The sequence below is a fragment of the Eptatretus burgeri genome, unplaced genomic scaffold, assembly GCF_056783735.1.
Source record: "Eptatretus burgeri isolate ZD-2024b unplaced genomic scaffold, Ebu_testis_v1 Ebu_testis_scaffold_3167, whole genome shotgun sequence".
Taxonomy (NCBI): domain Eukaryota; kingdom Metazoa; phylum Chordata; class Myxini; order Myxiniformes; family Myxinidae; genus Eptatretus; species Eptatretus burgeri.
Genome location: NW_028225115.1, coordinates 1 through 16,764, shown reverse-complemented (window position 1 = coordinate 16,764; position 16,764 = coordinate 1). Strand labels below are relative to the sequence as shown.

The following is a 16,764-nucleotide window of genomic DNA, read 5'->3' as shown; positions in this document are numbered from 1 at the left end:
CTCCCTCGCTATTCTGCAATACCCCACACTCCTTCAGCAACCCTCCTTACCTGCCCCCTCGTCCCTTGTCCTACCCTCCCCTCCCCCTCCACCTCCTGCACCCAAAGCCTCCTCCCCTTCCTCTTCATTAAAAGTGTGGACCTCAAATATCCGGGGCCTTCGCTCAAACCTTTCAGATCTTTCCATACAGGTTGCCACTGACAAACCAGACATTATCTGCCTAACAGAAACTTTCCTCTCCCAAGACGTGTCTGACTCCCAAGTATCTCTCCCTGGTTACTCCCTCTTACGGTATGACAGACCTGAGCCTCGTCCTGGTGGAGGTGTTGCTCTCTTCATCAAAGACTCTATTCCTCACTCTCCATGCACTGCTCTCACTCCCCCACACCCCCAGGAATACCTCTGGCTTCGGCTTCCCCTCCACTCCCACCTCATGTTTATATGTGTACTGTACCGTCCACCGAACAGTGATGACTCCATCTACACCTCACTATCCGAAAACATGGACCATCTTCTATCTTCTCATCCAAACTCTCTCTTCCTCTTATGTGGTGACTTCAATTGTCATCACGCCAGTTGGCTAGGTGTGGGTACCTCTCTCACCTGCCATGGCACTTCAGCAAAAGCTTTCTGCGACTCATTGGGACTGACTCAATCGGTCAACTTCCCGACCCGGATCTCAACCAATGGTACTCCATCTCTTCTGGATCTGATTTTGACAAATTTCCCTGACAATATCTGCTGCTCTTCCTTCGCTCCAATTGGTTCTTCTGACCACGTCCTTGTCAAAGTGGACATCTCTCTGGCTGTTATCAGAGAACCACCTCACCGCCGTCGAGTCTGGCATTTCACTCAAGCCGACTGGCAGGGTCTCCGAGCAGCCATCAAACTTACAGACTGGTCTCCTATCACTACTTTCTCAAACATCAACTCATCCTGGGAATTCTTTCAAAGAAACTTGCTCTCCCTCATGCACAGATTTATCCCCTCTCGTGTTCAGTTGTCTTACCCTTCCTCCCGCACTTGGTTTACTGAAGCATGTGGCGAGGCAGTTGTCCTGAAACAACTTGCCTTTGCCTCATGGAAAGCAAACCCAACTGAGGGCAATCTCAGTTCTTTCCACAAAGCTCGGAACAAGTGTGTCTCTACCCTCAGGAGAGCCAGAAAACAACATCTTTCTCATCTCAAGTCTGAACTCTCAAACCTCTCTCCCTCCTCAAAATCCTGGTGGCGTTTAATCAAATCTGTTTCTGGTGTATGTTCCCCCTCCATCCCCTCCCTTACCTCAAATGGCCACACTGCTGATACCGCACGTGATAAAGCTGAATGTCTAAACTCGGTGTTTGCAGCTAAATCTTGTGTCCTAAACCCATCACTATCTCTACCCACTTTACCCAGTCGCACCCAACTGTCCCTGGACTCTGTGTCCTTTTCTCCTAACAAGGTGGAGAGCTTGCTTTCAAACCTCGAGTCAGATTCTGCAACCGGTCCAGACGGCATCAGCCCACGTGTCCTCAAAGCCTGCTCTTCTGCTCTTGCTCACCCTCTCTCTGTTCTATTCACCCTCTTATTTGCCCAAGGTCATCTGCCATCTGCTTGGAAATCTGCTAACATCACTGCCCTGCATAAAAAGGTGCAAAAACAGATCCCTGTAACTACAGACCAATCAGCCTTCTCCCAATCATCAGCAAGGTGATGGAATCCATCATCGCTTCAGACATGAAATCCTTCCTCTTCTCCAATGGCTTGATTTCCAATCATCAATTTGGTTTCAGACCAGGTCACTCTACCCTGGATATGCTGCTTCTGCTCTCCCATCAATGGATGGAGGTCCTCAATGCCAGACAGGAAATCCGAGCCGTATCCCTGGACATATGACGTGCTTTTGACACAGTCTGGCACCCTGCCCTACTCACCAAACTCTCTTCCCATGGTATTCAAGGCCATCTCCACTCATGGCTCGCAGACTTCCTCTCCTGTCGCAGTCAACGTGTGGCCCTAAATGGAGTTCTTTCATCCCCTCTTCCTGTGCAGGCTGGAGTTCCTCAAGGTAGCGTTCTGGGCCCTGTTCTTTTTCTGGTTTTCATCAATGATCTCTCGGACTCTCTGGAAAATCCTCTATTTCTCTTTGCCGACGACTCCACCCTCTGCCGTACCATCTGTCATCCCTCAGACCGGCAAGCAGCAGCTTCTTCGCTCACTGCAGATCTGGATAAAATCACAAACTGGTCCAACACGTGGAACATGTCTTTCAATCCAGACAAATCTCACACTCTCACTATGTCTCTTCGAAAGGACCGTTTACAAAACCCCCCCATCCACTTTCTCAACAATCCTCTGGAAGAAGTCTTTTCTTTCAAGCTTCTAGGTCTCACTATCTGCCATGACCTTTCCTGGGAAAGTCACATTTCCAACCTCGCCTCAAAAGCCAGTCGCCGACTGGGAAGCCTCCGTCGTGCTAAGTCCTTCCTCGGCCCTCTTGAGCTCCTGACCACTTTCAAAGCTTTTGTCCGTAGCCTTATGGAGTACTGCTCTCCCCTCTGGGCTGGTGCTCCTGCCTCCCACCTTTCTCGGCTTCACGCTGTCGAAACCAGGGCATTTAAGATCATCGGCATCTCCCGCAATGAAGCTGAGTCTTTGGGCCTCTCACTCAATCACCGCAGGTTGGTCGGTGGTCTTTCTGTCTTCTACAGACTCCTCTCCAGCCTTGCCCCCCTGCTCTCTCTGCGATTTGTCCCCACCACATTTCCACAGGGCGCTCAAGGTCCGCCAACAACCCCCTTCTGGTAAAACTACCAAAATCACGGATCACTGCTCATCTTCACTCTTTCGTTCCTCTTTTTTCCCGCCTTTGGAATAAACTTCCTCACTCTATTCTTTCCCATTCTTCCCTCCAGGCTTTCAAAACAGCTGTTCACCACCACCTCTTATCTTCCCCCATCCAAATCCTCGATCTTTTCTACCCCCGATAATCCACCCAAGCCCACTTCCTTCATTTCTCCTGCTTTCCTTCCTGAAAGTCCCTGAAATGTCCATCTTCTCTTCGCCATGTTCCCCGTCCCATCCCCATCCCTCTCCCTTCCACAGTTCACCTAATGTGTCTGTTCCCCACTGTTTTGTCCCTTCCACTCCCGCCCCTCTTGTCTCATGCCTCCTTGCTGTGAGTTGTGTGTTCGCTCTCATACGAGCCTCGACCAAGGTATACAAAAAAAAACAAAAAAAAACTCTCCGACTCCAAACCTCTGACGATCCAGTCACCCTTTTCAGTGCCTATGCTCCTACTTTGACATCCACACCTGAGGCAAAGGACGAGTTCTACACCAACCTCAGTGACATCATCAATAATATTCTCAGTAATAAACGCCTCGTCCTCCTTGATGACTTCAATGCCAGAGTGGGTGCCGACCATGACTCTTGGCCTTCTTGCCTGGGACACTTTGGAGTTGGCAAGATCAATGAGAATGGGCAGCGCCTGTTAGAGCTTTGCTCCTATCACGGCCTCTGCGTGACCAACTCTTACTTCCAGACGAAGCCGCAACACAAAGTGTCATGGAGACATCCACGCTCAAAGCATTGGCACCAGCTGGACGTGGTCATTGTCAGACGTACAAGCCTCAAGTTTGTGCTCCTCACTCGCACATTCCATAGTGCAGATTGCGACACCGACCATTCACTAGTGTGCAGCAACATCAGGCTACACCCAAGGAAGATCCATCGCACCAAACAAGTGGGGAAGCCACGCATCGATACCACCAAGATGCAGTATCCAGAAAAAGTTGAGTTTGCCAAGTTCCTTGAAGATGCCCTGTCTATAGACCAACCGCACAACTCTGCTTCTGAGAAATGGGAGACGATTTGTTCTGAGAAATTGTCTCCTCCGGGAGACAATTCAGAAAACAGCCTTCGCAATCTTTGGGAGGAAGACCTCTAAGAACTGCGACTGGTTTGAAGCCAAGTCCAGTGAGATGACTCCCGTCATCGAAGAGAAGCGTGCTGCACTTGCTGAATACAAGTGCTCACCAAGTGAGAAGTCCCTCCAAGCACTCAGAGCCACCAGGAGCAAAGTGCAGCAGACAGCGAGAAGATGTGCCAATGAATACTGGAAGCAGCTCAGCGACGACATCCAGACTGCAGCTGTAACAGGCAACATCAGAGGGATGTATGAGGGGATCAAGAAAGCTCTAGGTCCAACTCAGAGCAAAACAGCCCCCCTCAAATCGTCCAGCGGGGAAGTGATCACCGACAAAGGCAAGCAGGCGGAGAGATGGGTAGAGTACTACCCAGAGCTATATTCCAGAGAGAACGTCGTTGTCACTTCAGCCCTTGACGCCATCGAACCTCTGCCCATCATGGAGGAGCTAGATGCCGAACCAACACTGGAGGAACTCCGTAAGGTTATTGACAGTATGGCCTGTGGCAAAGCACCTGGCAACGATGGCATCCCGCCGGATCTGATCAAGAGCTGCAAAAACACCCTCTTGTATTCACTGTATGACGTCCTTCGCCAGTGCTGGAGAGAAGGAGCCATACCGCAAGACGTGAGAGATCCCAAGACTGTCACCCTGTATGGGAACAAGGGTGACAGAAGTGACTGCAACAACTATAGGGGCATTTCCCTCCTCAAACTCAACACCCGAGTCGTGCTTGTGCACCTTCAGAAACTAGCTGAGCGGGTCTACCCTGAGTCCCAGTGCGGCTTCCGAGCAGAACACTCAACAGTGGACATGATCTTCTCCCTCCGTCAACTACAGGAGAAGTGCTGTGAACAGCAGAAGACCCTACATGTTACCTTCATTGACCTCACTAAAGCGTTTGACCAGGTAAGCAGGGATGGGCTTTTTAACATCGTTTTGAAAATCGGATGCCCCCCGAAACTACATGGCATGATCAGGTCATTCCACGATGACATGAAGGCAACCATCCAGTATGAGGGCAGCATGTCCGAGCCCTTTGACATCAAGAGTGGTGTGAAACAAGGCTGTGTCCTAGCACCCACCCTCTTTGGCATATTTTTCTCTCTGCTCTTGAAGCATGCATTTGGGACCTCAACCGAAGGAGTGTACCGACACACAAGATCAGATGGACGACTGTTAAATCTCGCAAGACTGAAAGCGAAGACCAAGTTACGCGAGGCCCTTATCAGAGACATACTCTTCGCTGATGATGCTGCAGTCACCTCACACTCCGAACAACAACTCCAGTGTCTCATGGACAGATTCTCTCAAGCCTGCAAAGACTTTGGTCTCACCATCAGCCTGAAAAAGACCAACGTGCTGGGACAAAATGTGGATACTCCCCTGTTATCACCATCGACAGCTATGAACGAGACGTTGTCCAACAGTTCACCTATCTTGGGTCTACCATTGCGCTGGCTCGGCCACGTGTGCCGGATGGAGGACGGCCGCATCCCGAAGGATATCCTTTATGATGAGCTAGCCTCTGGCAAGAGATCTGTCGGCCGTCCCCAGCTGTGCTCCAAGGATGTCTGCAAGCGCGACATGAAAGCTCTGAATATCAACACTGAGAGCTGGGAGGACATAGCAGCTGACCGCAACAGATGGCGCAGCGTGCTCCAAAGACAACTCAAGGCAGGAGAGGAAAAGATTCAGAACCTGGCTGAAGAAAAGAGAGCCAGACGGAAGGCGCGCTCCTGTGGAGACAACCTATGCGACCACCCACACCTGCACCCGATGCGGCAGAGACTGCCACTCCCGAATCGGACTGATCAGCCACGGCCGATGCTGTTTCAGCCATGACGTCACCACGGCCTCAAACGACAACTTGGGCACATCATCATCCATGGTCGACATCGACCGACGGAGGCCTACGACTGACTCAATAAGGAGCTACTCTGCCCTTTGACAGGTTTTGTTTTTAATCCTGCTTGGGTGTCCATATTATACACCCTCCTCACCAGAAAACCTGGTGAAGGAAATGGTTTAGTCGCCGACAACCCGACCATGAAACAGGTTAGTTTTGGTTTCCATGATACCTGTGACAGTTCACAGATCTGATCTGGCCTGACCTGACAGATCTGATCTGAAGGTACCATATATGGGCCATAATAGCAGTGAGTCATAATGGTGGAGTGTTTTGCTAACGATGGTGTTTTTGTTCCGAATGAATGTGCGAGGTGAGACTAAGCGCTCTCCGAATGCCGTTTTACTTTTGTACGGTAATTGTTTAGTCTGTCTGCGTGTCTGTCAATCCGACAAAATTTGAAATCTTTCCAAATATAGGAAAACTTACCGTTTTAGTGACGTCATGATGGACACAAGCAACAGGCATGAACAACGTATTTAACGTGTTAAACATTTTGTTGTGAAAGACACTGCGTCAACGGTGGTAAACTTCCAAAAACAAAAGTTTTTTTTTTTCCTCCAGCCTTTAAAAACTTTTTATTTCATGTGAATTATCTACTTGAGCACTGGAGAACACAAATCACCTTGTTGGCGTTTCGAAAAACTGTCAGTTTAGCAGTATTTGGGCAAAATATTACACCATTTTACATCATCCCCCTCTCAGTGTTGCCGATTATCGAGATTCAGACAAAATCCCGGCTCATAGGACATATCGATTGTGCTCAGAAACGCAAAGCAAAAAATTAAAAATACCTTTCCCATGTCCCTTTTCCTCCAGACGGCACAGGGTAAGGTGTTCTACGTCCTCTCATTTTATATGATGTCTTTCTTTTCTTGTGTTCTCTCTCATGCACCATCTCGTTTTTTTTTAATCACATCTTTCCCACTGTTCCATCGTTTAGCTGTACGAGACAGCAAAGGTGCGACACGGCTTGATGATGTTGGGTCCGAGTGGATCCGGTAAGACGTCTGTGATACATACGTTGATGAAAGCTATGACGGAGAATGGATGTCCACACCGTGAGATGAGAATGAACCCGAAGGCCATCACAGCACCACAAATGTTTGGTCGTCTAGACACAGCCACGAATGACTGGACCGACGGCATTTTTTCCACACTCTGGAGAAAGACCCTCAAATCGAAAAAGGGTAAGATTTGTGAAGGAATTTTCTTTGATTTGGGAGAGTATTTATGAATCATTGATTATAGTTAATAGATTCCGGTGCATATTAAAAGTATTGACGTATTTCCTAATTTGTATGGGTCCACAGGATTCCATCTTGCTTATGACTCATAAATCCTGATTCTGCTTTGTGACATGTTGACGAGTTTAGATTTTGTTTGGTGTTGGATGGTAATAAATCTGGATGGGAGGGGAGTGGTCATATTGGGGTTGGTGGGGAAAATATATTTTGTGCCATGCTTCGTAATCCCACCCCTGTCGCCAAAATACTTTCACTGTGCCACGTGTACATGTGGATTTTGTCATGTTGACAAGTATAGATTTTGTTTAGTGCTGGATGGTAATAAGTCTGGATGGGAGGGGAGTGGTCATATTGGAGTTGGTGGGGAAAATATATTTTGTGCCATGCTTCGTAATCCCACTCCTGTCGCCAAACTACTTTCACTGTGCCATGTGTACATGTGGATTTTGTCATGTTGACGAGTTTAGATTTTGTTTAGTGTTGGATGGTAATAAGTCTGGATGGGAGGGGAGTGGTCATATTGGAGTTGGTGGGGAAAATATATTTTGTGCCATGCTTCGTAATCCCACTCCTGTCACCAAACTACTTTCACTGTGCCATGTGTACATGTGGATTTTGTCATGTTGACAAGTTTAAATTTTGTTTAGTGTTGGATGGTAATAAATCTGGATGGGAGGGCGTCAGGGGACTGGTCATATTGGGGTTGGTGGGGCAAATATATTTTGTGCCATGCTTCGTAATCCCACCCCTGTTGCCAAACTACTTTCACTGTGCCATGTGTTTCATGTGGAAATTGGAAGTTGTCTCCACCCCTCGGGGGAGGGCGGTTGTGCCCATGAGCTGGCACTGAGAACCTCCAGCACACATGAAACAAAAAATTGTGGAGATTGGCCCAGCCGTGCGGGCAAAAATCATCGGTGGGCTCTCCACCCTCACGGGGTTGAGGGAGGGAGAGGGGGGATTTTATGCCCATGAACTGACCCAGGTACCCCCAGCATGCATGCAAGTTTTTTTTGAAGATTGGCCGAGCCATGTATTTTTCCACAAATATGCAGATAATTGCCTTATTTTATACAGTCGGATATCCTTGTATCCTGCTATTTCATTCCCTCTGGGTACCCATCTATTCCAGTTAAAACGATCCAACATTTCTGCTGCCGCGACAAGCCTTTCCAGGAAGACGAATCCACGCGTTAACTGCACTCCGCGTGAAAGACCAGTTGCCTTAATGTCGTCATAACTCTCCTCTTTTCATTCTCGAGCTATGATACCTCGTCCTATCACTATTTGTTCTGCTGAACAACGTTCCCGCACTTATTTTGGCCATACACTTCATGATCTCATATGTCTCCTTCAGACACTCCTCATAGCTTCGTCCAGTTAAGCCGAGAATCAATTTAGCTCTCCTGACAGCTGCTTGGCACTGTGCTGTCTGATTACTCCCTATATCTACAACCACCACCAGATCCTTCTCCTGCGTCACCCACTCCAATGCCACTCCCTGCCTTTTGTTGTCCCTGTTTTCATTGTTCTTGCAGTGGCTCATTAATTTTTCTTTACTCCTTAATTCATTAATTATTTTTCAATTTGCGAATATCTGCATTAATGCAAACCCGTGAACTCCAGTAGCCAATCAGTCGCATCCTTCCAGAGAGCCAGTCAAGGCAGGGGTGCTGGAAGGCCAAGGCAAACGAGAGCTCGTCATCACGACATGTTCGAAGCTCACGCGCCTTTACTTCCAAGCATTTTCTCATCCCTGTTCATGAGACACTCAACACGTCAATATTTAAAAGTGACTTTTGTTCGACATTACCAAGACTATTGAGTGAAGTGGATTTCGTTTGTTTGGCTGAACAACCATGATGACAATGAACGAGTCTCTTCTGCTTTCCATCTTCGAGGCCATTTTAAAGCTGCAGCGGTTCAACACCAAATAAATCCTTCCTTCTTCAGCAGCCGCTGGAGAGACGGCGAAGGAGAAATCAGCCGAACTTGATTTCCAACATGTCATTGCGTTTTCAATGTGAGTGAGATTTATTTTGTTCTGTTTTTAGCATCATCATCATATCCAGCATACTGAAAGGAGTGATCACAATTCGTGACCCCGACGTGATCAAGATCTGACAAACGTGATGTGATTCGACCTGACTGATGCATTAAATATTCCGTCATGTCGAATGAAAGTCCTCCTCCCGTCGCAGCTGTGAACTTGAAATTACCTCCATTTTGGGAAAATGACCCCACCACATGGTTCGCTCAAGTCGATGCACAGTTTCTCACCCAAGGAACCACAGCAAAGGATACCAAATTTCCATACGTCTTGGCTTCTCTTCATCCAGAGAAAGCACAAGAGGTGCGGAGCATTGTCATTGAGCCACCCACCGAAAGGCCGTATGACTCCGTCAGGGCAGATCCGCATCATTACAAAAACGCTTTCATCAACTTCTTTATTCGGAGGAGCTGGGGGGATTGTAAGTCTTCTCAATTTCTCCGAAGGATGTGACAATTGTTCGGTGATGATAACCTAGACCAAGTGGATAAAATACCCAAGCAGCTTTTCCTCCAACGATTGCTAATCAATGCTCAGCATATCCTTGTTTCAACTAGCGATTCAGTCAATATCGAGAAACTCGCTGATATAGCTGAAAAGATCATCCAAGTCGCTCCCCCACCCATTTCCTCCATCGGTGCGGTCACATCCCAGTTTGACTGTGACGTATCCGCACCAGCCACGTCCGACATGCAACGGCTTAGAACCCAAATGGACCAGCTAACCGCCCAAGCACAGGCTCGTTCATGTCATCTTAAGGAGGAGCGTGGTCATCGATGGACCCACAGCAACAAGCAGGAGACCGACACACAACAATGTCATCGTCCTGGTGTCAGGATTTGTTCAGAAGAAGATGTCTCGTCACCACGGGGTACCACACCCTCCTCATGGAGGAACACTGTACCAGACTGTTAACCTGCACCACACCTGCAAAATTTTACGTCCCGATTCCGGGGAGAGCAAGTTTTCTCCAAGCTTGACTTCGTGAGGATGTGTCATCAGATTCCAGCGGAGCCGACCGATGTACACAAGACAGCCATGACCACTCCTTTTGGCCTTTTCGAGTTTGTGCGCATGCCCTTTGGGTTACGCAATGCAGCACAAACTTTTCAGCCCTTCGTCGATAAGGTCATCCGGGGTTCACCTTTCGTTTGTGCTTTCATTGATGACCTGCTCATGGCCAGCGAGACGATGAAGGAGCATGGACAGCATTCGCAGCTCGTATTATGGGGTCGTCATAAATCCTGCCAAATGTCAGTCTGGTGTGTCCTCATTACAGTTTTTGGGCCACTTGATCGACGAGCACGGCATTCATCCACCGGCTGACAAGGTCAAGGTGATCCAGGATTATTTGCAGCCATCATCAGTGCGCAAGCTACGGGAGTTCCTGGGCACGGTGAATTTTTACAGGAGATTCGTCCAAACTGTGCAGACACCTTTCATCCACTAACTGGCCTCCTGACACGACGTGGGAAGGAGCCAAAAAGACTTCTTATTTGGTCCGACGAATGTGCTGCTGCTTTTACCGCAGTGAGGTCTTCGCAAGCAGAGGCGACAATGCTTGTCCATCCTGAGTCAGACGCACCGCGATGTATCATGGTGGATGTGTCAGATGTGGCATCGGCGGTGTGTTCCAACAGCATGTGGAAGGGAAGTGGGAGCCCATTTCCTTGTTTTCCAAAATGTTGCAGCCAGCAGAGACAAGGTGCAGCATCTTTAGTCGCGAGTTGCTGGCGGTGTACCTCGCAATCCTCAGTTTTCATCACGCGCTTGAGGGTCAGCAGTTTTGTGTTTGCACTGACCACAAGCCATTATCGCATACTTTCCAGGCAAAACGTGATCCCTGGTGTCAGGGCAACTCAGCACCTCGTGACTCAACATTTTGTCTGGTGTGCCATGAACCGCGACGTGAGAAATTGGTCCAGAGCCTGTTTGCAAGGTCACTTGAGACCAGGAGGTACCAAGACGTCCTGCTTTGATGCAACCCTAATTTGATCGGACACCGGACCCTGACCCACGGCGTTTATTATTATTATTCAATTGGATTCAGAATAGGATTAAAATGAATTAAATTCAAATCAGACGGAACACCAAATCGGGACATCACTGGAGTAATCGGAAGGAACCCGAACAAGCAAAAAGCAAAGATGAACCTGGATAGGATTCTCATTTTACCTGCTGCTACTCCTCTTCCCTCAAACCCATCCAGGTGCAAGCAAGTGAGATTGTTTTCCAAAAAAGATATAAAAATAAACCAATGTCACCCGCAGGGTGACCCGTATCTTGCCAAAAGGTGACCACGTGTGACTTCTTTAAGGTCACACTGAGGTGAACAGAGCTGCTATCCACCAGGAGCGACTCCTTGAGGAATATCTGCCCACGAGAGATTCCGATGAGAATCGTTCTACAGAGTAACCATGAAAAATATGCTTTTGCCTCATAACGTCACCAAATGACGTCATAATGTCTCAAGCTTGACATATCTAGAAATCACTCATCGAGGTGTTCAATTTGAGGTACTACACGATATGGTTCATAAAACTTGAAAATTTGACCTTGGGGTCAAATATGTTTGACCTCAGGCGCTAACCATGAAGGTCAAGGCCAATCGCCACCAAATTTCGTCGACTCCCCTGATTTGCGACAAAGTGACCTTGACCTTCAAAATTTTATGCGCTGAAAGGGACCTCTATAGGCCTCTGATATGCGAAATTACAAACATTTCCAATGATAACTGTGCTCTGCAGAGTGATGTACACGTGATTACAGACCAAAAAAAAAAAAAACATATGAAGTTCAAGGCCAATCGTCACCAACAATTAATCAGCTGAGCGCCAGACCATGAACTATATTCCCATGAAGTTTGAAGACGATCCGATCAAAATTACTCAAAAAATAAGGGTTTCGTTGACTCCCCTGATTTGCGACAAAGTGACCTTGACCTTTGACCTTGACCTTCAAATTTTTTTGCGCTGAAAGGGACCTCTATAGGCCTCTGATATGCAAAGTTACAAAAATTTCCAATGACAGCTGTGCTCTGCAGAGTGATTTATACATGATTATAGACCAAAAAAAAACAAAAAAAACACATGAAGGTCAAGGCCAATCGCCAAGAAAAAATAATCAGCTGAGCGCCAGACCATGAACTATATTCCCATCAAGTTTGAAGACGATCCGATCAAAATTACTCAAAAAATAAGGGTTTCGTCGACTCCCCTGATTTGCGCCAAAGTGACCTTGACATTTGACCTTGCTTGACCTTCAAAATTTTATGCGCTGAAAGGGACCTCTCTAGGCCTCTGATATGCGAAGTTACAAAAATTTCCAATGATAACTGTGCTCTGCAGAATTTTTTATACGTTATTACAGACAAAAAAAAAAAACATACAAGCTGACTAACATATCTTGCAAACACTTCGTTTGACAAGATAATAACTACAGATCAATAAATATTAAATAATGCTGGCTGCCAGCCCATGCGTCCGTTGAGGTTGAAATTTAAAACCTGTATTCCCCATAACTGCTCGATCATAATTGTGACGTTTCACATCGATCGATGAAGCAGTGAAAGAGAAAGAATTTTTAAAGAATTTTTCTCAATCCAAGTTTTGCCTCTAATCTGTTCAGCAGTTTCAGAGGATATTTTTTGAAGTTTTTTTTTGTTTGTTTTTTTTAACAATATGGCTGCCGAAGCATCTGACCGATGATGTCGTCATTTTTTTTTTCTGTGGACCAATTTATCCCTCGATGACCCTCATTCATATTTCCATTCCACGTATGCGACTACGACGTCATAACGAAGGCACCTATGACGTCATAAACAAAAAAAATCACTTATTCCCCCAAGTTGAGTGCTTGCCACGTGTAAAGTTTCAAATTTTTTTTTCCTTGTTGCGGTTTCGGAGATTCAGAGGTCCGAAGGTTTTCCTTTTTTTCTAACATGACTGCTGCACCATGTGACGTATGACGTCATAATTATCATTCCATCATTCTGCATCCTGTCGTGAAAATTTCCTGTCGATCCGACAAGCCGTTGCAGAGAAAAACACGTTCTGTGGACACAAACAAACAAACAAACAGACATACACGAATCCAAATGGAATCCCCTTTCCTGCGGCGAGGGTAACAAATCACGAGGTCATATCATCGGGAAGTTTGAAGAACGGACTGCAAGATTTCAAAATTTTGGATGAGTTGATCAGTAAGTTCTCCAACTGTTTGGTTGTGCAGAGGCACACCCCTTTCTTTCAGTTTGAAAGTTTTTTTTTAGTTGTTTCATTCTACATTCCTTACCTGGCTGGCATGAAATATGTCCAGACCTCCCCGATTGAGCAATATATGGTGGATGATGTAATTTCAAAAATCCCTTGTTGAAGTCAAACCAACAGGTCTTGTCTCTGGATCCTTTCTGAAATAATGGTGTTACATTTGCTTCTCTCCAATCCTCTGGTACCTGTCTGAACTCCAATGAGCTGTTGAAGATATCGGCTAACTTCACACTTGTCTGCTCTGCCACCTCCTTGAATATTATTTGAGGCATATTATTTCGCCCTGGAGCTTTATCGTCTTTAAGCTCACCTCGTTTCTTATTCACATCCTCCTTTTGGTATTTGGATCTCCTCCGAAAACCCTTGCTCATCCACATGATCGATACATCCAGCTATTAGCAATTCCACTGACCTCTTGTGCAAATGATTCGCTTCCCAGTGAACTCATGGCCTTCTGCAGGTTGTCCTTCAAATGACGTGGCTATCCGTCCACGAGTTGCACAAGCTGCCCTCTTTCCACACATCAAATCAATGGGGGATTATAACTCACTTCCATACGTCAATAATGTTTGGCGACAACAGGTGGTCTCATGTTGAGCAGCTTGACAGGTCAATAACACATTTTGGTGATGTTAGCCTCAATTCTTTTGATAGGTAAAGGTGTACCAAGCTAGTTGTTGTGACTTCACCTCTCCACCAATGGAGTCTGATCTCAATGGAGTCTTCCAGGTCTTTTGAACCTCTAGGATTGTGCACATTTCTTTTCGTCATCTACTTTTAAAATTTGGACCCTGGCCGATGTGCAGCTCCTCAGCGATGCCAAGCCAGGACACAAACCCTTCCATCAAGGCTTGCACTACCACACTTGCTTCCTCAATGGCTAACAGGTCAGCATCAGGCCACTGAGTAAAGTAATCCATGACTGAAGATGGATTTATTCCCTTGGTAGGTGCAAAGTAATTGGCCCAATATGTCTTTCACTACCTGCTCTCCAACTGCTCTTCAGTTCGACCTTCTCCAACTCCAGTAGAGTCAGTATCTGCATCAATGAACACTCACTTTATTTGCTTGGTTAGATCAAGGTGAGCTACTCACCTTCATCGTTCATTTGTTTCCATTGTAACAACTTGATCCATCTGCCATAAACTAACAGTAGATCTGTTAAAATGGAATTAATACTTGTTCCATGTCTTCTCAAAGCAAGGAAGGTTTTATTCTCACTCTATGTTCAAACATTTCAAAGGTGCTGTTATTTCCACCAACTTTTTATGCACCATCACACCCTTTTCCACACCCTGCATCTTCCCTTACTCTTTGAATTAGCTCTCAGCACTTCCTGTACCAGTTGCTGTGACCTTCATCATCATCATCATCATGCCACCATCTGCAGTAGGTTTTGGTTCTTTGTGTCAGTGCATCAGACACAAAAGCCAATCATACACCATCTCTCCCATCCCAAAGCAAGGATTGGCTCAGGGTAATGGTATCCTATCCTCCTGCTCTCTCATCCACAAATTACAGGGTAATTCCAGTCCTTCTCCCTTCCCTCCTCGTCCCCCCCCCCCACATTCCACCTTTCCAACTCTCTCCTCACCCTCCCTTCATGCCTTCAGAGATACATCCTGTTTATGACTGTCTGGAACACCAGAAATATTCCCCCTGTTTCCGCACCAGAATTGTCAAGAACCTGTTCTTGACAGGGAATGATGCACTTGCCTGGTGTTGGCTTCATTGTTGGGATGGTGGGCTTAGGATCCTCGGGTCCTGAGTTCAAATCCTGCTTTGCTGTTGAATTGATACCAGGTGGGGTTGACTCAATCTGTCATCCCACTGAGGTGAGCGAAATGAGTCCCACCCAGCTTGCTGGGATGATTGAGCCATTTGAGTGTCCTTCTTGGAGTGGTGACCTGTTCAGGATTGTGCCCAATAGCCTCGCAGCACCAATGTTCTGCACAGAGTGGATGGATGGAACAATAATACACTCATTGTTTGTCCTTTACTTCCACGACAATTGATTATTCTTTTAAGTGATCTCAGAGATCCACTCAAGCAACAACATCAAACACTTCTTTATCAACTTTGAGTGTTTATGATTCAAATATATTAATGTTATTATTGGAATAATCTCATTTTCAAAAGATAAAATTTAGGTTGGGAGCTTCCTCATACTTCCCTGTCCTTGTTTTTTTTTACATCATGACCGAAACATCATCATTCGTTCTTTTCTAAGGTGAAAACATATGGATTGTTCTTGATGGCCCTGTTGATGCCATTTGGATTGAAAACCTGAACTCTGTGCTTGACGACAATAAGACCCTGACATTAGCCAATGGTGACCGCATCACCATGTCACCAAACTGCAAACTGTTGTTTGAAGTGCACAACATTGATAACGCATCTCCTGCAACCGTGTCCAGGATGGGAATGGTTTACATCAGCTCCTCCGCACTCAGCTGGAGGCCCATATTGATGGTACGTTCACCTTTTGCTGTTCCTCCTGGAATATTTTCAATTTTTTTCTTTTAGTTATTAATGCATTGCTTGGAAAGTATGTCCATGGGAAAATGCATGGGGCAGTTGTGAGGGTCAACTTGACGTTTGTAAACACGTACGTGCATTTTTGTACTTGAGCACCTACTTTTAACGTGTTTCGTTCCCCCCTTTGTACTGATTATTCCAAATACACCTCTCTTTCCCACAAAGATAAGCCTGATGCCAACCACCCACCCCAGCTGTTTTCTTCTGTGATGACAACAGCCACAATGCCTGCTCGTTGGAGTTGGCTGTCCTCCCTCCATCCACAGTATCCCTGCCAATGTTTCCAACAAAGCAACAGGCCTGACCCAATCATTGCATTCTTAACCAACATTGTTTTACTGTGGTATCACCTGTCTTTGTGGACCTGGCGATATTTGCGAACCCATCACGACTCCGTCGTCCCATTTGGCTCCAAGTACTTCGTTACCTCCATCGCCGAAGGTGGAAGGAGGTCATGCGTTCAGCCCTCTCTGTCTGTCTATTTGTGTGCAGGATATCTCAAAAACCTTGTGGACAGATTCAAATGAAATTTGGTGGACAGGTTCGGTTTGTGATGAGGACGAATTGATGAGGTTTTGGTGAATGTGTGGAATTGTTCAAAACAACTGACCTCCATATCAACCAGCAATATTTCCTCCGAAAATACAGAACCTTGAGTCGAGGGATTCACAATCCATCAGATTGCCTTCTCATCTTGGAAGGCAAGGCCGAGTGTGAACATCGTTTTGGGTCCTTCCACAAGCCTTGCTTCGGAAAGCCACAGTGGAATGTTCTGGCTTCCTGAAAACATTTTATACAAGAATTCTCGAGTGTCAGTAATTTCTGCATGCTGACTTGAGAT

The 16,764-nt window shown here is 46.4% G+C and overlaps 1 protein-coding gene across 1 annotated transcript in view; it reads left to right on the top strand.

Moving 5' to 3' along the window:
* The window catches only part of LOC147006535 (dynein axonemal heavy chain 8-like), a 262,978-nt gene extending 246,424 nt beyond the window's left edge, over nucleotides 1-16,554 (top strand). Inside the window, exons 39-40 of the mRNA XM_085868614.1 lie at nucleotides 6,764-7,010; nucleotides 15,616-16,554. Of these exons, the coding sequence (XP_085724740.1) occupies nucleotides 6,764-7,010; nucleotides 15,616-15,911 (543 nt within the window). The 3' untranslated portion in view covers nucleotides 15,912-16,554. The remainder of the gene's footprint in view (nucleotides 1-6,763; nucleotides 7,011-15,615) is intronic.
* The last annotated feature ends 210 nt before the right edge of the window (nucleotides 16,555-16,764 follow it).